The sequence below is a fragment of the Protobothrops mucrosquamatus genome, unplaced genomic scaffold (genome assembly GCF_001527695.2).
Source record: "Protobothrops mucrosquamatus isolate PMUCROS unplaced genomic scaffold, P.Mucros_1.0 scaffold257, whole genome shotgun sequence".
NCBI classification, from domain to species: domain Eukaryota; kingdom Metazoa; phylum Chordata; class Lepidosauria; order Squamata; family Viperidae; genus Protobothrops; species Protobothrops mucrosquamatus.
This window is the reverse complement of record NW_015386604.1, coordinates 279,634-301,673: the sequence shown is the minus strand read 5'-3', so window position 1 is coordinate 301,673 and position 22,040 is coordinate 279,634. Positions and strand designations below refer to the sequence as shown.

General features: G+C 41.4%; 2 protein-coding genes across 10 annotated transcripts in view; one reads left to right on the top strand and one right to left on the bottom strand.

The window, feature by feature from the left end:
* Positions 1–1,896: 1,896 nt before the first annotated feature.
* TRAPPC2 (trafficking protein particle complex 2) lies at positions 1,897–12,304 on the bottom strand. 5 transcript variants are annotated; one of them, XM_015814488.2, is made up of 5 exons: positions 12,162–12,304; positions 10,968–11,103; positions 10,267–10,411; positions 3,301–3,386; positions 1,897–2,178 (listed from the first exon to the last, which is right to left on the bottom strand). In XM_015814488.2, the coding sequence occupies exons 2-5, from the start codon at positions 11,097–11,099 to the stop codon at positions 2,080–2,082; spliced, it is 462 nt and encodes a 153-aa protein (XP_015669974.1). In that variant the 5' UTR covers positions 11,100–11,103; positions 12,162–12,304; the 3' UTR covers positions 1,897–2,079. The 5 variants fall into 5 exon arrangements, with proteins under 5 accessions (XP_015669974.1, XP_015669976.1, XP_015669977.1 ...); XM_015814490.2 differs by having other exon boundaries at positions 1,897–2,119; XM_015814491.2 differs by having other exon boundaries at positions 10,968–11,079.
* Positions 12,305–12,464: 160 nt separating this feature from the next.
* The window catches only part of OFD1 (OFD1 centriole and centriolar satellite protein), a 79,974-nt gene continuing 70,398 nt past the window's right edge, over positions 12,465–22,040 (top strand). For all 5 annotated transcript variants that reach the window (XR_003810410.1, XM_029283864.1, XM_029283862.1 and 2 more), the window contains exons 1-2: positions 12,465–12,637; positions 21,728–21,829. Coding sequence is in view for 4 of the 5 variants with exons in the window: in XM_029283864.1 (XP_029139697.1) it covers positions 21,734–21,829 (96 nt within the window). In the remaining variant the exon portion in view is untranslated. The remainder of the gene's footprint in view (positions 12,638–21,727; positions 21,830–22,040) is intronic.

The window sequence follows — 22,040 nt, the reverse complement described above, 5'->3', positions numbered from 1 at the left end:
GTAGCTCAATTTTGTCTTTGGGGTTTCTTAGGATGGTGGATATTTTTCGGTTTGTGCAGAATGCTGTCTTGATGGCGTAAAATTGGAAGTGTCTTGGCGACGTTTCGATGAAGTACCATTCGTCATCTTCAGGCTGGTGTTTTCAGCTTCGTGCTTCTAGGAGTAATGTGTGATCGCAGCAAACTAAAAGCAGATTCAATTTGTTCATGACTAGAAGTACTTACAGTTTTTCATGCACACCCCATTACTTTTTCTTTTCAACTCACAGTTGCATACAGTGAGGGAAAAATTATTTGATTCCCTACTGATTTGTATGTTTTGCCCACTGACAAAGAAATGATCCGTCTATAATTTCAATGGTAGATTTATTTTAACAGTGAGAGACAGAATAACAACAAAAAAATCCAGAAAAACGCATTTCAAAATTAAATTAATTTGCATTTTGATGAATGAAAATATTTGACCTCTTTGCAAAACATGACTTAGTACTTGGTGGCAAAACCCTTGTTGGCAATCATAGAGGTCAGATGTTTCTTGTAGTTGGCCACCAGGTTTGCACACATCTCAGGAGGGATTTTGTCCAACTCCTCTTTGCAGATCCTCTCCAAGTCATTAAGGTTTCGAGGCTGATGTTTGGCAGCTTGAACTTTCAGGTTCCTCCACAGATTTTCTATGGGATTAAGGTCTGGAGACTGGCTAGGCCACAACAGGACCTTAATGTGCTTCTTCTTGAGCCACTCCTTTGTTGCCTTGGCTGTGTTTTGGTTCACTGCCATGCTGGAATACCCATCCATGACCCATTTTCAATGCCCTGGCTGAGGGAAGGAGGTTCTCACCCAAGATTTGATGGTACATGGACTCGTCCATCATCCCTTTGATGCAGTGAAGTTGTCCTGTCCCATTAGCAGAAACACCACCCCAAAGCATAATGTTTCCAACTCCATGTTTGATGGTGGGGATGGTGTTCTTGGACTCATAGGCAGCATGCCTCGTCCAAACACGGCAAGTTGAGTTGATGCCAAAGAGCTCGATTTTGGTGTCATCTGACCACAACACTTTCATCCAGTTCTCCTCTGAACCATTCAGATGTTTATTTGCAAACTTCAGACAGGCCTGTACACATGATTTCTTGAGCAGGGACACCTTGCAGGCGCTGCAAGATTTCAGTCCTTCACAGCGTAGTGTGTTACCAATTGTTTTCTTGGTGACTATGGTCCCAGCTGCCTTGAGATCATTGACAAGATCCTCCTGTGTAGTTCTGGGCTGATCCCTCACCATTCTCATGATCACTGAAACTCCACGAGGTGAGATCTTGCATGGAGCCCCAGACCGAGGGAGATTGACAGTTATTTTGTGTTTCTTCCATTTGCGAATAATTGCACCAACTGTTGTCACCCTCTCACCAAACCTGCTTGGCGACAGTCTTGTAGCCCATTCCAGCCTGTGCAGGTCTACAATCTTGTCCCTGACTTCCTTGGACAGCTTTAAGAGAGTGCTCCTAATCTCAGCTCGTTATCTGTATAAAAGACACCTGGGAGCCAGAAATCTTGCTGATTATTTATTTCACTCATTAAAATGTTAATGTTATTTCACTCATTAAAATGCAAATCAATTTATAACTTTTTTGAAATGCGTTTTTCTGGATGTTTTTGTTGTTATTCTGTCTCTCAGTGTTAAAATAAGCCTACCATTAAAATTATAGACTGACCATTTCTTTGACAGTGGGCAAACATACAAAATCAGCAGAGGATCAAATATTTTTTCCCTCACTGTATCTAATTACCTTCATACTGTAGCCCTGAACTGAAACTCTTCTACAATAAAAACTTCAAGTGTAGTCTATGTTATTAATCATTTTAATAAATGATGCTTAAAAAGTCCAAGACACACATTAGCATTTATTTTAGCATTTATTTATTTTTACATACATATATATGTATAGACACATATTTAAAGTTGTCAGCTTTGATGGAGAAATTGCTGGACTTCTGAAGTTTCCTTGCTTTGTAAAGCTTAAACACTTTGTTCTTTGTTGCTTCACTCAACAGGCTTTTCATGTCATGTTGCAGATGGAATAATTCAACTTAAAAGATGCTTCTTCCCAAGAAACTGCACCTTTCTATCAAAAGCAGTGGATCGAATTGGAGAATTAGCTTCATAAAAAGGATTCATTGCAAACTGAAGAAAGAAAGAATTAAGTGAGAACAGTTTAAGAATCAACTTGTCTGAAGATCTGTATTGAAGCACTTGGTCTGTGCTAATGTTCTGCAAATTTATAGCAATCTACTATTAATGATTGATTCTGGTTTTAGACGGAAAAATAGACACATAATGCCTTGCTTCTCCTCCAGGAAGACTTATTTCTATTTCTGCAATGGAGAATTTCAAAGAATATTGATCTACATTAATTATCTAATCTATCATATTAATTTTAGATGCTGGAACAATTTTGAAAGAAATGCATTCTATCTCCATCCCGCTCACAGATGTATGCAAAAACTGCTGTTCTGGGAACAGAATATTCCAGAGAATTCCTCAACATTCTCTTCCTACCCTGTGACCAGACGAACATATTAGAGGAGGAATAGAACATTACTGAATTCACTAGAACATTGTTTCAGAACAGCAGGTTTTACACAGCTAACACAGCAGTTTAATGTATCTGTCATGCAAGTATGCTAGGCCTTCACTGCCTATCAATGTATAAGCAAGAAAAGTACCATAAACAGTAACACTTTTTCATAATGTAAAATGGAATTAAAGTACACGATTTACATTTTCCAACTTTGGTTGCTATAAATCTGCATAGAGGGCAAGTGAATAGGTTTAGCCAAATACAGGTAGTCCTCAACTTATGACCACATTTGAGCCCAAAATTTCTGTTAAGTGAGAAATTTGTTGAGTTTTGCCTCATTTTACGACCTTTCTTCCCACAGTTGTTAAATCAATCACTGCAGTTGTTAAGTTAGTAATCCAGATGTTAAATGAATCTGAATTCCCCACTGACTTTGCTTGTCAGAAGGTTGCAAAAGGTGATCACATGACCTTGGGACACAGCAAGTCATAAATATGAACCAGTTGCCAAGCATCTGAATTTTGATCACATGATCATGTGGATGCTGCAAAGGCTGTAACTATGAAAAATGGTCATAAGTCACATTTTTCAATGCTGTTGTAACTTTGAACGGTCACTGAATGAACTGTTGTAAGTTGAGAACTATTTGTAGGCTATTTCCTAAGCCAAATTCCCATTTAATACATAATTCATTGTATGATAGATAACATTGATATAGCTTTTACCTTTATATACAGATCATAGACATCACTAAAGAAGTTTTTGATTCCATCTTCTTGTCTTATATCATGAAGCATTATAAATCTCATATGTAGAAAAAGTTAAGAACACAAATTTATTTTTAAGGATTTACATGCAGTCTGGTTAAAGCTACATGCCACACAATTTAAATCCTGTATAAAAAAAGGCAGCAAAGCAAGTATATAAAAAAACAACCTTTTGAACAGAATATATTTTCCAAGCCAAATATATGTGAAAAATTGAAGTGGACACATGCAAATATATTACAGGGACAACTCCATAAGCCAATGTTTCTCAACTTCTAGGAATACTGGTAAGTCCACCCATCTTAAAATTGCCATATTTGAGAAACACTGCCATAAGCTATGACAGCTGGGAAAAATGACCCTAGAATTCTTCACTCAGTATCATATTTAAGGCTCAGACTAAGAAGGGTATGGAGAAGGATACAACCAAGTATCCAGATGCTAGACTATAGCATCTTTGAAGTTTCTTTGAAATCCAATTCTTAGCAAATGAGTGCAGCCTTTCCAATTAGGTTTCCATTTGTTTTAGAAACTACATTTCTTTATATAGATACATTTACAAGTTTTTGTTTAATATCTGTAACTTATAAAAAACAAGTTTTTCAGAAAATATTCTGTGATTCATGACACAAAACTGACTTTTTTGCCCAGGATTTTGCTGTTTTTTGCTTTATTAATTTTTGCTCTATTTATGGAGATAGTTCTCTGCTTTTAATTGTATCGATTTAAATCAATATACTTTTTACAGATATAAAAAAAGCAATAGATGCTATAAATAATAGAATGACTATCTGAGATTGAAATACTTATTACTGAAAACACATAGGCTAAAAGAGGAAAAAGAAGAAAAAAGAGATAATCATAGAAAAGGTAAGTCTGTAGATATATTTTGTTGAACAAGTAGTCTTCGAGAAACCACCAGTAACAACAGTCTTTTGAACTTGACACCCCTTCCTAAAAGCTACATACAATCCTATTTCAAACTTATGGCAGCTGCAGTATCCCATGGGCATTCAACCTTACATTCAATACATGTCATTTGCCAAGAGTCCAAAATTTGATCACATGACCATGGTGATGCTGTAGTGGCATGTGAAAAACAATCATGTCACTTTTTCCAGTGCCATTATAATCTCAAATGACTATTAAACAAATGGTTGTAACTCTACCTGTATTCTTCCATGTATTACAGATATAAGGTATTTATGGGAAAGTTAGAATAGGTAAGAAATAGGTAAGAAAATTTAGACCTAGAGGGATGAGTTCTAACCAGAAATTAATATTTAAATACCTAAATACAACATTTGATAATTTTCCCTTAATCCCTGTTCCAAACATGATATCAAGAAGCTACTTTTTATGACACAATGATCACCCATGATACAAAAACCAATACAAAAGCTCAATTTGTTGCATATAAGCAGAATGGATACCATCATGCCTATGCATTCTGATTTCATCAATATGGTTACCTAAAATGATCAGAATTTGGATATGTTCACACTATACACCAAACCAGAAACTAGCCATCTAAATTACTCCTTGTGATTAGCTAATTCAATGTGTGATATGAATTTTGGAAATTGAATTTAAAATAGAATTAAGTGTACAGTATTATGAAATACTACACCAAGAAGCTATGCAGTGGCAATAAAAAGAAGCATGCTAGCAAATTTTCAGGTGACTTTCAGAATGACAGTGCTTCAGCAGAACAAATATAGGTAATCCCCGAGTTATGAGCGTTCACTTAATGCTTGTTCGAAGTTACGTGATCAGCGGCCCCTAATGTTTATGAGCAAATTCCAAAATTACAACTATTGCGGCACCACAGCAGTCGTTCACTCTTACGAGCAACCGACCACAGAGGCTCTACAATATTCACCCTATTCCTCTCCCCACAACTGCTTCCCCCTCCCTTCCTGCCCTGCCGGACTCACTTACCTTGCAAAATCTGTCTCCTCTCTGCTGCGGTTTCTTTTTCTTTGAGGGAGAGGAGAGTCGGTTTGGAAATGCTTTTTGTGCCGGCCATGGAAGCTCCTAGGTGCCGTAATATCATGTGAGTTCAAACACAAATTCTCTGCAAAAGAGATCATGGCCCCCGGAAGCTTCCATTCTCGGGGGGGAGAAGTGTTTGCTTTGTTTGCATGCCTATGGGGCAAAGCGTGGAATCAGAGTGGCCAGGCGCAGGAACCAATGTTGTCCGTGGCCGAGGTGCACTGCTTGCTCACGTGCGCCAGCCTCAGTTTGAGAGCAGGAACGAAGCCTTTAACTGAACGGGGAGGCATCGCAGGGCCAGGTCCCTTGCAGCCACATCCAAGCTGGCAGCAGCAGCAACCACCTGAGCGGCCATGATCCCCCTCCCCAGCCAGCCAGCCAGCCACCCCGCCCAACCTAGTCCTTGCCTGGCTGGCCGGCTGGCAAATCATCAGTAATCTTCTCCTCATCCTCCTCACTCATTGAGCGGCAGCAGCTTGAGTTTCTCTGCTCCGAGTGAAAGGAAACAGAATCGCAGAGCAGGACTGCTCTCAATAAGGCTGGCGCATGGAGCGCACCTGCATCTCCTTGAGAGCAATCCTGGTCTGCACCTCCAGTTTCTTCCTTCGGGATGGAGCGGAGAAACTCAAGCTGCTGCCGCTCAAACACTTTTTATCCAAACACAGACCTGAGAGAGATTGGAAGATCCAGGTGCCTGCAGTGGGGCACATCAGAAACAGAAAGAAGGGAAAGAAACCTCCATGTGACTGCTTGAAACTCCATTGACTCAGGTCTCTGTTCAGATGAAAGGTGTTTGAGCGGCAGACTTGAGTTTGTCTGCTCCATCTGAGTGAAAGGAAACAGAGGCTTGTTTTCGCAGGATTGCTCTCAATGAGAGCGAGGCGTGCTCGCTCCAGAGGCTTGTTTTCGCCAGGAAGGGGCTTGAGAAATGGCTTTTTCTGGCGAAAATGGAGTCACAGAGCAAGGCGCACTCGCAATGGAGGCTTGTTTTCACAGGATTGCTCTCAATAAGGCCGGCTCACTCCGGAGGCTTGTTTTCACAGGATTGCTCTCAATAAGGCAGAGGCATGCTCGCTCCAGAGGCTTGTTTTTGCCAGGAAGGGGCTTGAGAAATGGCTTTTACTGGCGAAAATGGAGTCACAGAGCGAGGCGCACTCACAATGGAGGCTTGTTTTTGCAGGATTGCTCTCAATAAGGCCGGCTCACTCCGGAGGCTTGTTTTCGCAGGATTGCTCTCAATAAGAGCAAGGGGCACTTGCTTCGGAGGCTTGTGTTCACAGGATTGCTCTCAATAAGGCAGAGGCGTGCTCGCTCCGGAGGCTTGTTTTCGCAGGATTGCTCTCAATAAGAGTGAGGTGCACTTTGGCTCCATTTTCACCAGAAAGGGACTTGAGAAATGGCTTTTTCCTGGCGAAAACAAGCCTCCGGAGCACGCACACCTTGCTCTGTGGCTTTGTTTTCACCGGAAAAAGCCAGTGCCTGCATTACGAAGCGCTCCATAGGTGCTGAAACACATTTTTATCCCAACGGAGATCTGGCAGAAACTGCAAGCTCCGTGCTTGAGAAACGAAGCCTTCTGTCAGATCTCTGTTGGGATAAAAAAAATGTTTCAGCACCTATGGAGTGCTTCCAAATGCAAGGACTGGCTGCTTTTGGAAGCGCTCTATAGGTACTAAAAGACTTTTTATCCCAATGGAGATCGGGCAGAGACTGCAAGCCCCGTATGCCTGGAATGGGGCACTTGAGAAACGGAGTGCTCCTTTCCATGCAGTCACACAGGGTGCTTCAAAATGCAAGGAATCCCACCACAGCACAAACACTCCACAATGCCAAATCCTAATCCCCACCCCACCCCAGGGCATCCACAATGCCAAATCCTAACTCCCATCCCACCCCAGGGTATCCACAATGCCAAATCCTAATCCCCATCTCAGGGCAACCACATTCTTTCACTAATCAACTTTCCAGCTCCGTTCTCTGTATGCAGGGCAACAAAAGAAGTTTGTGGGACTGAAAAAAAAAGATCAATCCAACCTTCCAACTTCTTGTGGGAAAAAAAAGATCTCGCAAAGTTGGAAAGTTTGATTGAACTTTTTTTTATTGGTAGCCCCACAGGCTTCTTTTGTTGCCCTGCATGTGGTGGTGGAGAACGGAGCTGGAAAGGTGGTTAGTGAAAGGAGGCTTTGGTGAAACGAGGGGAAATGGGGAAGGGTCTGCTATGGCTGCCGCTGCCTCTCTCAGACAGCATTAGGGCTTAGAGGCTTGTTTTCCCGGAAAAAGCCATTTCTCAAGCCCCTTCCTGATGAAAACAAGCTTCCGGAGCAAGCATGCCTCGCTCTTTGGCACAGTTTTTGCCAGAAAGGGGCTCGAGAAATGGCTTTTTCCATTGAAAACGGAGCCACAGAGCGAGGCGCACTCACTCCAGAGGCTTGTTTTCACCAGGAAAAAGCCATTTCTCAAGCCCCTTTCTGCTGAAAATGGAGCCAAAGCGTGCCTCACTCTTATTGAGAGCAATCTTGTGAAAACAAGCCTCCGGAGCAAGCCGGCCTTATTGAGAGCAATCTGAGAAAACAAGCCTCCGTTGCGAGTGCGCCTCGCTCTGTAGCTCCATTTTCGCCAGAAAAAGCCATTTCTCAAGCCCCTTCCTGGCGAAAACAAGCCTCTGGAGCGAGCACGCCTCGCTCTCATTGAGAGCAATCCTGCAAAAACAAGCCTCCGGAGCAAGCGAGCGCGCTGCTTCCAGAGGCTTGTTTTTACCAGGAAGGGGCTTGAGAAATGGCTTTTCCCAGCGAAAATGGAGCCACAAAGCAAGACGCTCCATTTCTAAGGGTGCATTTGCATGCGGACGGAGTTCCAGTTTTCCCAAGGTCTCCATCCTGGTGAAAATTGTTCTGGCAGTGGCGGAAAGGAGTTGGGGGCAGGAGCAAACACTGCGACAGTTCAGGCTCCCATTCTCTGCAAAAGAGGATCGGTGCCTGAACTTGCATGATATTACGGGCACCCTGGAGCTTCCATCAACTCTCTTCTCCCTCAAAGGCAGAAACCGTGGCAGAGAGGAGACGGATCTTTTCAAGGTGAGTGAGTCTGGTGCAGCAGGAAGGGAGGGGGAAGCATAAGGTATCTTAGTAGGTCAGGAAGGCCTTGGGGGGCCTATTCCATCACTAGGCACCCCAACGGCCTTCCCCACCCTGAGATATCTCATGCACTTAATGAGCCACGTGCGTCTTAACGAGCAAGGGAGTGATCTTGTTCAAAGTACAAGATTCACTCTATGACAGTGATGGCGAACCTTTTAGAGACCGAGTGCCCAAAACGTGCCCCCACCTCCCGCCCTGCCTGCTCCACCCCTGCCCACCCCCTGCTCTGCCCACCCACAGGGCCATGCACTGCAATGGCCCGCCGTAGCAGGTCATCCAGGCAGCCCTGCAGCGCCATGGCAGCCACACCCTCCGCCCACATCCCGCAGCATCATCTGCATGCTATGAAGCGCGAGGGTGGAGTCTTGTCCCTGCTGCCCGGCTATGTCCTTGGCTGCACTGCTCCGTGCAGGACGCGCCTGGGGGTGACTCTCCTCCAGGGGGGCTGCTAGAGAGGAGGCAGGGCTGGGGTGATGACACGCGTGCCCACAGAGAGGGCTCCGAGTGCCGCCTCTGGCATGTGTACCATAGGTTCGCCACCACTGCTCTATGAGTTTTCGAGTTATGAGTGGAATGGGCAGGCTCCATTACACTCGTAACTCAAGGACTACCTGTTTCACAACCAACATAGAGTTGACTGATATCTAGATATAATAAGAAATAAGGTGATTCGGGGTGTTTTTTTTAATGTATTGAACAAAGACTCTGTGCCCAATATGCAATTTCTGAATTTAACCCTTTGCTAAGAGCAGGGCACTGTATCATCCATCAAAGGAGGGCTGTTTAAAATGATAATTAAAGGGCACCAGGGGAAGGACTAATTGAAAACTGCTTCTAATTAGAGTGAACCTCGCCATAAGCACAGCATTTTGTTCGGATATGAAGATTGAGACTGCTATTCTCATGAGGACAGATCTTGCATGGAGCCTCAGCCTGAGGGAAATTGCATGCACAATTGGGATCCTCGCGCCCATGCAAACATGCCCATGTGACACTGGTGGCAGTATTAGCGCATCCATGCATGTGCAAATGGGGCTGTTAGCCCCCGTGTGGTGGCTACCAAGAATGGGGGGGTTCACCAGCTATTCCCGTGGCCTGGTGGCCAACAGGCCGGGCCTCAGACCATAGGTTGGGGACCCCTGTACTAGAAGATAAGGAGGGTGGAAGCTTAGCAGATCTCTGTATAGAGCAGGGGTCCCCAACACCCCGGTCTATGGACCAGTACCAGGCTGCAGCATGCCAGAACTGGTCTGCACAAACAAGACCCATCCGCAAGATGCAGGCAGCACACAAAACCACACACCCTCCGGTCCACAGAAAAACCTCTCTCCACAGAATTGGTCCCTGGTGCCCAAAATGTTGGGGACCTCTGGTATAGAGGATATTCCACAGGGCAGGGTGCACTTCCTAGCTTCTGCTAGAAGAAAACATTTAAGGGACCTGAAGTGTGCCCATCCTCTCTGACCTGGTGAAATAGACAGAGGCGATCCTGTAAGTAATGTGGTTCTATGCCATTAAGGGCTTTAAATATTATACTTATTGCTGAATGTCTGCATTTTTAACCAGCAAGAGTCACATTTGTGAGATCGGGGTTATTTAAATTGATTTGATAACTACATATTATAAAATGGATGAGAAACCTATAGACCTCTATATGCAACTTAAATACAATACTTATTTCAACGACCATGGCAATGGTAAGACATGTGGAAAATTGTAGTTTGGAAGGCCATAGGCTTTCCATCTCTATTCTAAAATGTTCTTCTTATAGCATTGCAACAAAAAAGGATATGGCCTGCAGTAACAAAGGCAGAAACAAACCATTCATTAAATTTATCCACAGTCTTCAAGTACATATTATTTGTTAACCACATGTTTTCATCTACTAGGTCAAGAGCAGCATGAGCTATGAACTGATTCAAGTGGCGATGGTCATCCTGAGGGGAAAAAATAAAGCTCAACTCTAAATACTGGAAACAAAAAGTATAAAATAACTTTATCTTAGATATTTTTTCATGCATAATATCTTTGCATAACATACAATATTAAGCAACTGCTTGAACAGTGTAATATATGTACTAGAATATATAACTATGAGGAAAATAAGTACAGACTAATGCAGTATTAGATACTAACCTTTATACTTGTATGTACTTTAGAAAATGCATTTTTTGCAATTTTTAGGAGAAAAAAAGGTAATTCCAAACATTTATTTATATTGAAATATATCCTTTTATAATAAATCATACTTAAGGCATAAAAATTGGTCCAATTTATGTGGGGGACAGGAAGACAGAAATCAAATAAATGGATGCTCATCAGGATAATTAATCCAGGTGAGATAGGCAGCATATAACTTGAATAAAATAATTTTCAATAGCAACAAATAAAAAAAGCTATTAAGTTCCAAATTCAAATTAACAAAGAACCATATTGATTAGGGGATAGAATGATTTGATATTATATATTCTGCATTTGAACAATATTTCATACCTTAGATTCTACTTTACCAGCTGGTAGAAATTCCATTTCAAATACAGGATTATCATGGTGACCCACAATTACAAAATAGTAGCTTCCCGACATAATGAAAATATGGCTTCTTCTGAAAGAGAATAGAATCATGCAGCTGGAAAAGAAGTGGTTTGCAGAAAAAAATATTGTGATATATATTAAATGTTAAAGCATTTCTAACAGTACAGCTAAGTCTTGATTAGTGCAGATAACGAATCCTATGAAGTTATTGCTATTTGATACTATTTGAATATATTTATATATAAAGTATTATAATTGGCTCCACCTCAATGGCAATGAAAATTTTAAACATATATTTTTATTAACGGATTATAGTAAAGGTTGCAAAGAAAATGCTTACAATTTAAACTTACTATTAAAGTCCAAGTTATAATTTTGTTTGAGTAGCATTTCAACAATGCAAAGTTCTTTCCCAACCTCTTATCTGAGATTTATATAATTGTATAATTCTAGTTCACATTTACTGAAATATCAGTTCCAATATTTATATTGTATTCATTGTATTCCAATAAATATCAATTCTACTGTTCAACAGCAAATACAAGTAATGAAATACACTAGTACATTAGGAAAAATAATTCTATCCTTTTTATATTCTTGTCAGTTGAACATTTCTCACAATTATTTATGTAAATAATATGTTTTAAAAATATTACTGGGGGATGGGATGCATAATGTTATCCTCACCTTTTCACCAGGATATAATTATGCTTACGTTTATTTTTTTAAAAAAACATAGTATATTCGATCAGAATAAAGCTTTCTATTTTTTAAAGTAAAGTCAGCAAAGTTTCAGAGAATTGTACTATTTGTTCATTTATGGAGATAAACCTGAACGTAAGGAAAGATAATAGAAGGCACAGATTGGAAAATATATTCCAGATGATCATAATAAAAAGTTGAATAGGAAAAACTGTCTACCCAGAGGATGCTAATTCCAAATTCAATAGCCCCCCAGCGGCGGGCCACAGATAACCTAAAATATCTGAATTCTACACCAAAGATTCCATCTGAAAGTCTTTCAAGTAGCGTGCAAACCATGGTTAGAAACAGCCTTATATGTCAATTATTCCCTGTTGAAAATTTCGAGTTTTATAGTGCAATGCTGTTTTTAATTTCTTTTCCCATTAAAAAATAAAATACTATAAATACCACTTTTAGAGAATCCGTGAAAAGAAAAGAAAAACAGTTCACCCGAGTCCGTACAGCGACCAGGTTTACTAAGACGGTAGAAATGAGAAGAAACAAATCCTTCCTCTGCAGAACAGTCGGCGCTGTTTGATGTCGTCAAAGCCCCCACCCTTTAAAGCGCGAATTAGAAATAACCCCGCGCGTTCTCGTGAGAATTCTGGGATAGCAACGCGTCTGATCGTTGATGGTAGCAATAGCAGCAACGGCAGGAATGGAAGAGGCGGTTCAGGGCGCTTCGTCATTGAACGCGATTTCTTTGGGGGTGGGGCGTGAGGAGACCATTTGCCCGTTTGTTTTTTTGGTGGATCGGTAGTGGAAGTGCAGTTTTCTTCTTTGTAGCAGTGTCGAGTTTGGTGCGTTGTGTGAGTGTGTTCGTATCGCAAGTTTTCACTTCCCCCGTTTCTCCGATCCTCAGTGTGTACAAAATCCTGAAGCGAGTAAGTCTGTGAAGGGTGGGAATGTAGCCTGGGTAGTGTGATGTGTAGCAGACAGAAATGGAGTAGATATTTTGGAGGAATGATTTTTTTTAACTGCGGTGAATTTTATTATGTTTTTTGCAGAGCAATGGGTGGAATGCTACTTTGGGTATTGTTATTTAAATGTTAAAGTCTGAAGCTTTCTACCTAGAGTAATTAAAATTGCCTTTACTAGTTTCTTTTATTTGTAAATAAAATCAAACTTTTATATGATACAAAATAGAAAAGTAACAAATGAAACCTTTTCTGGGTCATTGTAAAGACACAAAACAGGAATATAAATCTAGCAAGTAAATAAAAATGCATAAACTGGGCTTAGGGCATTAGAGTCTGGTAACTTTTAATGATAGTGTTTCCCTTTGGAGAGGTGTGATAACATGTCCTTCATGAGTGGTAGGGGGGTTTAGGTTGCTTTCACTGATTGTATTCAGGAGCCTATAATCCACGCATAAGCGTAAAGAGCCATCCTTCTCTCTAAAGAGGACCGGGGCGGACACTTTAGGCTTGGCTGGTTCAATTTACCCCCTTTCTAGGTTTTTCTTGATGAATCTTTCCATTTCCTCCTTCTCCTTTGGGCTCATGGAGTATAATCTGGGCTTTGGGAGTTTTGCCCCAGGCTTGAATTCTATGGCACAGTCGGTGGATCGATGGGGGGGAAGCTCATCCGCCCTCTCCTCGCTGAAAATTTCAGCAAGATCTCTGTATTCCTCTGTTATTTCTGGTAGCCCCTTTTCTTCTCCCATGGATGCTTTTTCCATTTTTAATTTTGGTAGATCCCCTTGGGGTTTTAAGTCCGTGGGGTCTCCTTTCGGGAATTTGATTTCTGCTGTCCTCCAATTTACCCAGGGGTTCCATTTCTTTTTTAAGAAGATTTTATTGAGTTTATATACGTAAGGAAAAAATAGGAACAATAGGTATGGTAGAGGGAAGGGGTGGGGGAAAGGGGAGGGGAGTAAAGGATTTAGGGTAAAATAAGGATGGGTACAATCACATATTTTAACAAACAAGCTACTGTCCGGATCATAATAATGAGTAAATATCATATTCAACCATTTTTACGATAAGCTTAACTATAGCATATTAAAAACAATTAATAAACAAATACGTTCATCTATTAAATAAACACTACTAATAAAATCTCAAAAAATCCTAACAACAGTAACAGGTAAAATCAGTAAAGTCCATTTCTTGAAGTTGTTGAAACATAAATTGCCAATTTAAGTTATCAAAGGCTTTTTGCGCATCTAGAAATATAAGTGCCATCTGGTTCCCTGGATGAATTTCATAGTATTCCAAGACGTTTAGAATAATCCTCAAGTTGTTCTTTATCTGTCTTTTTGGTAGGAAACCATTTTGGTCTGGGTGTATAAATTCATTCAAAAAGTTTTTCATTCTTTCTGCCATTATTGCAGCAAAAATTTTATAATCCACATTTAGTAGCGATATTGGTCTGTAATTTTTAATTAGTGTATGATCAGTATCTTCTTTAGGTATCAAAGTAATATTAGCTTCAGTCCACGAATCCGTTATTTTTGTCTGTGTAAGGGCTTCATTACATAAGTCTTTCAAAGTTGGGGTATCTTGTAACGCTACATAAAATTCAGCAGGGAGTCCATCAGGTCCTGGTGTTTTATCTTTCTTTTGCTTTTTTATTGCCTCTGTAATCTCCATCATTGAAACATTCTCATTTAACCTCTGACGCATATTCTCAGGAACCTTTGGGAGATTTGCTTCTTTTAAATAAGCCTGAATTGCCTCTTTAGAAACTGTCTCCGCCTTATAAAGTGTCTCATAATACTCCTTCGTAATTTTTTTCATTAAGTCATTGTGACATTGTAGGTCACCATCCGTATCCCGTAGCTTACTTATTAATCTTTTTTCTCTTTCTTTTTTTAATCTATATGCCCAGGTTTATTGGCATTTTCAAAAAAATTCTGTTTGGACCGTTTAATCTGTTGTGCCATTGTATTTGTCTCAAGTAAGTTTAACTTATGTTTTAATAGCTCCATTTGTATTTTCAACTTTTTCTTTTGAGGGTCTGATTGTAACTCAGCTTCCACCATACTAAGTTCTTTCAATCTATGTTGAGCAAGTTTCTTTTCCTTATTCTTTTTGGCAAGATAAGTTATAGCCAAACCTCTAAAATATGCTTTTGCCGTGTCCCATACAATTTGAATAGAGGTTTCTTTTTTTTAATTGACTTTAAAAAAAAAAATCCATTTCTTTTGTTGCAAATTGTAGAAATTCCTTTTCTTTCAATATTGATTTATTCAAGGACCATCTCGGTCTTTTCTTAAATCCTTTCCAAGTCATTTTAATTGAATTATGGTCTGCCCAAATGTTCGATTCTATGTCAGTTTCTTGTATCATGGCCTTTAAGTCAAGAGAAGTCCATATCATGTAAATTCTTGACCACAATTTATGTCTATTAGAATAAAAAGTATATTGTGCTTTTTCCGGGTACATCTCTCCAAATGTCCTGTATACAAAGTTCATCTTTCATTTTTAGAAAGTATTTAGGTAAGATATTACTTCCTTTTTTCCCTTGTTTGTAGCTTTTATAGTCCCGTACTGGATTAACAATTGCATTAAAGTCTCCAAGTATACACAAGCTATGGTAATTTAAGTCCACAAGTTTATCATATAATTGCTGAAAGAATTGATCTTGCTTCTCATTGGGAGCATATATCGCAACCATCAATATTTGTTTTTGATTCCATGTAATCTCAACCATCAGTATTCTTCCCTCTTCATCAGCGTAAATTTGTTTTGGGTTCATCTTTTCTTTTATATATAGAGCTATCCCTCTTTTCTTTTGTGATGTCAGGGAGAAATAAAGTTTACCAAGTTTTAATTGTTCAAGTATTCTAGAATGTTGTCTCTTGATGTGTGTCTCCTGGAGACAAATTATATCCATTTTTAGCTTTTGTAATCTATGAAATATTTTACTCCTTTTTGATGGGGAGTTAAGACCATTTATATTTATTGAAAGAATTCCAATTTCCTCCATAATTTCAGTTGTGTCGAGCTCTCAATTTTCTAGGAGAGCTTATCTGTCTCTGATCTTTAGGTCTCACATCTTCCTCTGGTTGAGTCTTTTTAGGCACTTCTCCGTTTGTTTAGATGTTCCTGCAGTCGCTTCCTCTGGTTTCTTAGATTCCGCTTCACCTTTCTCCAAGAGGTCTCTATGATTATTAAAGAAATCCTCTGCTTGTTGTGGGGTGCTCAATCTATATCTTTTTGTATCCCAAAAAATTAATAATCCTTCTGGGATCAACCATCTGAAATTCACTCCTCTACTGATCAATTTCCTTGTTAAGAACTGGTATTCTCTTCGGGCTTCTCTAATTCTTCTTGGGATCTGTTTGAGAACTACCAAATCTTTATCTTTGTATTTCAGAGGTTGATCCCTCACTAGTCTCAGGATCTAATCCCATATTGCTCTTTTACTGAATCTGACATGAACTTCCCTGGGCACTCTATTTCTTCTTGTATAATTTGAATTCACTCTAAAAACTTGATCAACTTCTCATTTGATTTGATCCATTTCCATTCCGAGCAACTCCGCCAATAATTCACTCATCAATAGTAACAAGTTCTCATCACTCTCTTCTATCACATTTTGGAATCTTAGGAAATACGATGCGCGTTGTAACTCCATTATTGCCATACTTTCTTCCAGCTCTGCGTTAGATTGCGCCAATCTCTGATTTTCATCTTGGAGAGCCTCTAATTTCTGGTCTACTACTACTGACTTGTCTTCAATATTTTGCATTCTTTGTTGAGTATCTGACATTGCCTGTTGAAAGGATTCCATTTTTTGATCCATCTTAAGCAAATCATTTTTCAAATCTTCAAAGTCCTTTTTCATTTCCATTCTAGAATCTACAATTGCCTGGAGAATGGCTTGCATATCCTTGTGCTGCGTGTCTGGTTGTAAAAATGTTGTAATCGATTTTTGAAGTGCTGGACTAACTGGGGTTGATGCAGGAGCCGAGGAGCCCTTCCTCACTCCTTTCGCCAAGTTTGAAACACTCATCCTGATTATTGTATTTATTTATAATCCATCATCAAGCCCGATGGCCCAATTAATTGTAATCCAAAAGTAGGGCCCAATGGCCAATTATATTCCACCAAAAGGCTCAAAAAAGAAAAGAGATAAAAAATAAAACAAATATATATATATAATCCAAAAGCCTCAATAAAGAATAAAAGTGAGAGTAAAAATATTCAGCAATAGTAATATCAAAATGTAGGAGAAAATATAAAAAGGGATAGCAGATCTCTGGGCAAAAAAAAACAAATAGAAAAAAAAGGAACATAAAACAAAACATATGTTTATATCCACACAATAAGGCTGACAAAAAAGGAGTAACAATAAAAAAGAGGGGGAAAAAGAAGAATATTCAATTTATAATCCAATTAGAGACATAAAAAACTTCTTCTATGGTGCCCTTTTAAAAAGAATAAAATAAACCCAAAAAGGGAATCAGACACCAAGCAAAGACAAAAAAAAAAAAAAGAAAGTCTCTCTTAGTAATCTCCCAATGAGGTAGGAATGTCTGGGCAGTCAGCCAAGTGTCTGGGCATTGAGCCAAACTCCACAGCTGAATCAACAAAGATAGTGTAGCAAAAGAACAAAGGAGAAAAATTGCAAAAATAACCACCAGGGCACACTGTTTCTTCCCTCACCGTTTGCATAGGGAGAAAGTAAAAGAAAAGGAGAAAGTTCCAGCAATAAATACAAAAAAATAATTCAAAACAAATTCTTAAAAAAGAGCAATAAAGGTGGCTTTTCCCAAATAAAATAATAATAAATCTTTCTTCCCCTCTATGATAAAACAAGATGGTTCCTTCAATATAACTTCAGTTCAAAAACTTTTCAAAAGTTTTAAAATGCTGAAACCGCCGCTTTTTGGGAGGGGGGAGAAACAGACTCAGGCTCAACCCTTCCAAGACCGAGTGGCTGTGGTTGCCGGCGCCCCGGCATAGTCAGCTGACTCCGTCGCTGACTATAGGGGGCAAAACTTTGGCCCCCTCGGAGAGGGTGCGCAATCTGGGTGTCCTCCTGGACCCACGGCTGACACTAGAAGACCAGCTGATGGCCGTGGCCAGGGGGGCGTTTTACCGGGTACGCCTGGTTTACCAGTTGCGGCCTTTTCTGGACCGGGACGCCTTGCGCACAGTCACTCACGCTCTTGTCACCTCCCGCCTGGACTACTGCAATGCTCTCTACATGGGGCTCCCCTTGAGGAGCACCCGGAGGCTCCAGCTAGTCCAGAATGCAGCCGCGCGGGCGGTGATGGGAGTGACTTGTTGCTCCCATATAACGCCGCTGCTGCGCGAGCTGCACTGGCTGCCGGTGGCTTTCCGGGTGCGCTTCAAGGTGTTGATTATCATCTTCAAAGCGCTCCATGGCATCGGACCTGGCTATCTCCGAGACCGCCTTCTGCCTCCGATTACCTCTCATCGGCCGATACGCTCCCACAGAGAGGGTCTCCTCAGGGTGCCGTCAGCCAGACAGTGCCGGCTGGCGACCCCCAGGGGGAGGGCCTTCTCTGTTGGAGCTCCCACCCTATGGAACGAGCTACCCCCAGAGATCCGGTTGATTCCGGATCTCCCCTCCTTCCGCCGCGCCCTCAAGACATGGCTATTTAAGTTAGCAGGACTGGCCTAAGGGTTATTTTAATTTGGTTTAAAAAAAAAATTTTTCCCCGAATTTTCGGCCTTAGAATAATATTTCATTTTAATTAATATTTTAAATTTTGTATTTTTGTATTCAAGTATTAGTTTTAAATGGCTGTAAGCCGCCCTGAGTCCACAGGGAGAAGGGCGCGGTAGAAATACAAGAAATAAATAAATAAATAAATCCTCCTCCTCCCCTTAGGCTTCCAGCTTATCGCTTAAGGCAGGCAATTTTCTCAAGGGTCCGCTTTGCAACGAAAACTGATATCATCTCACCCGGAGCAGTTGCTTGTTTCCTTAAACAGCTGACTCCTGTCTCCGATGATCTGCTGAAGATGGCGGCAAACGCAAAGCTCTCGCCTTTCTCTCGCCAGTTCCAGAGGCTATTCTGAATTCGGAGAGCCGGCTACCGCCAGCTCCCTTTCCTCAAAGAATTCACCTCTCGGTGGCCACCCCTCCAGGGTGGCATTCAGCCCTAATGGGCCCGCCAGCGACAGAAACTCGGACCCTGGGCACGGAGAGTTCGTGTCCCAGGATCTAGGACCAACGACGTCACCCGGAAACTCCAGGGATTCCATTTCTTTAACCATTCCATCCCTAGGATCATTGGGCATTCCATGCCTGGGGTCACTACAAACATTATGTCTTCCTCGTGGTTGCCCAGGGAGAGGTGGATTGGTAACGTGGCTAGGGTAGTTGGCACCTCCCCTGCTATGGACACATCTAACTGGCCAAATGAGATTGGTTGTTCTAGTGTCCTGGACGGAATGCCCAGATTCCCCACTAGTGACAGGCTAATGAGGCAGCAGGTGCAGCCAGAGTCTATTAAGGCTTTCACCTTGACAGCTTCGGGCATGGAGGGAATTAATATAGTCACTGTCTTGAAGATGGGTGCAATGGGTCCACTTACCAGGGGTTCGCCCTCCGAGCTGTCGTCTGAGGCGTCCACTGGACCTGCAGTGTAGGCTGGAGTTCTTTCCCCACAATGGGCAGAGGTAGGGGATTCCACAGCCTCCATCACTCTCATGGCAGATTCTTTTGGCTTAGCTGGAGACTTCCTGGATTTGCTGGCCGGTGATCTGTCTGGGTTGTGCTGGGGGGGCTTTCGAGCGGCATTCTACAGCCCGATACCACTCTCTCCCACATCTGAAGCAGCCCGTTTGCTTCTTGGCCATAGCCGATGGTTTCACTGGTTCGCGCGTTGACTCAGGCGGTGAGTGGCTCCATTGTTTTCCTCAGCGGTGCCTCTTCAGTAGGTCGATCTCTGCTTCCTCTGCCAGGACGTACCATTCGTCGAGTTGGTGTGGGTCCCCTCGGGGCAGGCAAGTGTCATATAGGTCGTAATTTAGGCCGTCTTTGAAATGGCTAAGGAGGATGTCTTCCGGCCAGTTCAGTTTGCTGGCAATGGCCCGGAATTCTTGCGTATATTCGGCTACTGGGCGTTTGCCTTGCCTTTTTTGATCCTTTCGCGGGCTTTGCGATCAGCCAGGGGGTCCTCAAATCGCCTTCTCAGAGAGGACATGAACCAGTTGCAGTCGTTGAGCTCTGGGGCATTGGAGTCGTGCAAATTCACCACCCAATCTGCGTCCGGCCCATCCAGAGCAGATTGCATGATCCGGATCTGGGTTTTGTTGCTAGGGATGTGCCGCCCGTATTCCTCCATGTAGCTGAGGACTTGGGTTAGGAAAAACCTCAAGCGTGTCGGCTCCCTTGAATCTCGAGTCCAGTGGCGGGAGTCTTTGAATGGATCGTTGCCTTCGTCGTCGGTGGTATTGTCTTCCATCCAGATCGCCATCGGCGGGGAGTGGGAACTACTGGATCAGCGGACATCCCCGAGGCTGCAGGTTCCAATTCCCCCTCAGGTTCTCCCTTCCAGGTGGACTAATTCTGCAGATCCTGTCTAATGTAAGGACCCACCTCAATCTTACATCTTAAGAAGACAGAACTTTTGGAATATCTCTTCCAACAGGGATCTTTATTAAGAGAAGCTGATTGTAGGCATGTTAGACAGGATCTGGGGAATCCTCTCCCACCCTTCAATGTTTTAAAGTGTTCCCAAGCAGCCCCCACCCCACAGTTCTTCCGGGCGATTTGATCCGTCAATCCACTCCGTTGGCACAATCACTCATCCTCTCTTTCCCAGATCCCAGGCGTTGGATTTCCCCCTCCCCTTTTTCCTCACTGCCGGCAAAGAGGAGAACTTCAGAGGGACTAAGATGAAAGGCAGATGGCCACATTGTTATGTTTAGTCCTCTCGAAGAGAATCCACAAATGGTCACTTTGTTGTTAATGGAAGGAAGTGAGAGTCATAAACCCCCCCTGCTTATCCTCCTCCCCTTTCGTAGTATGACAGAATCCAGAATAGAGTGAGAATTGGGTTTTATCAGAGTAGGTAGATAGAAATGAAATATAATTGGATTCTGACATCTAGTCTGACTTAACCTTCCTTTCAGAACCTGGTCTGCAGATGTGCTGGATCTCACGATGTAATATCCAACTAGTACCCAATACTGAAAGCTACGGGTGTTAAAATACAGCACATCTGGAAAGCCAAGTTGAAGGCTAAAAAGATAAGTAGCAACTGATAAAAAAAATCCATTGTTTACAATTACAACTGAGACCAGTTTGGTCTAGACTAGAGTGACTCTAGAGGTTAAGGCACTAGGCTGCAAACCAGGAGATTGTGAATCCAACTTTACCCATGAAAGCCAGCTGAGTGACTTTGGGTCAGTCACTCTCTCTCAGTCTAACCTACCTCACAGGGTTGTTGTGGGGAAAATAGGAGGAGGAAGATGTGTTGGATATGTTCACTGCCCTGAGTTAGGATACAAATAAATAAAAATAATAAAATAATATATGGACTTTGTATAATAAGAGTATTTTACTGATGATTGTTTTTATTGAAGCTTTTAGTATTTCATTTATTTTCAGCTACATATCTGTTCTTTTTAATTCTATAAAAATAATATAATTCAAATCTAAACTGAGTTGATGATAGCTATCATTATGATCTTAACTTCCCAAAATGAATCTGTACCATTGTTTATGTAGTTCAGTTATTCAACTTAAGCATTTAAATATTTTTGTCTAAGTCTTTGTGCATTTGACTAACTGAATTCTAGTCTATGAAAGCTTAAGTTGTAGTAAAGAAAGCTGTAGTAAAAGAGGGATATGTTATAGCATTTTTGTTGTTGTTTTACTGCAGCACATTACTCATTCTTCCAAACATTTAATATTTTAAATGTTGCAATTTAGATTTCATGTGGTGCTAAGTATTTTAATGGAGTTCATTTATATTGCCAAATATGTTACTGTGGATTGGTTTATAGATCTAAAAATATTACATTAATTTTTTCATGTTTTCAGATTCTGATGTCTTCATCTGAATTTGAGGCTCTTTCACAAGATGATCTCCGGAAACAATTATACCAGACATTTAAAACCCGAGGTGTTTTGGACACACTTAAGGTCTTTGATTTAAACTACCGTATTTATCGGCGTATAACACGCACAGGCGTATAACACGCACCTTCATTTTAAGAGGGAAATTTCAAGAAAAAAAAAGCGCCGGCTCGAGAGCGAAAGCAAAAGGGGAGGGGGAGTGGGGCTTCGTTCACACGCGGATCCCCATGCTCGTATTTATTTACCGTATTATGCCCCGGCTGGCGGCGGCGGCAGC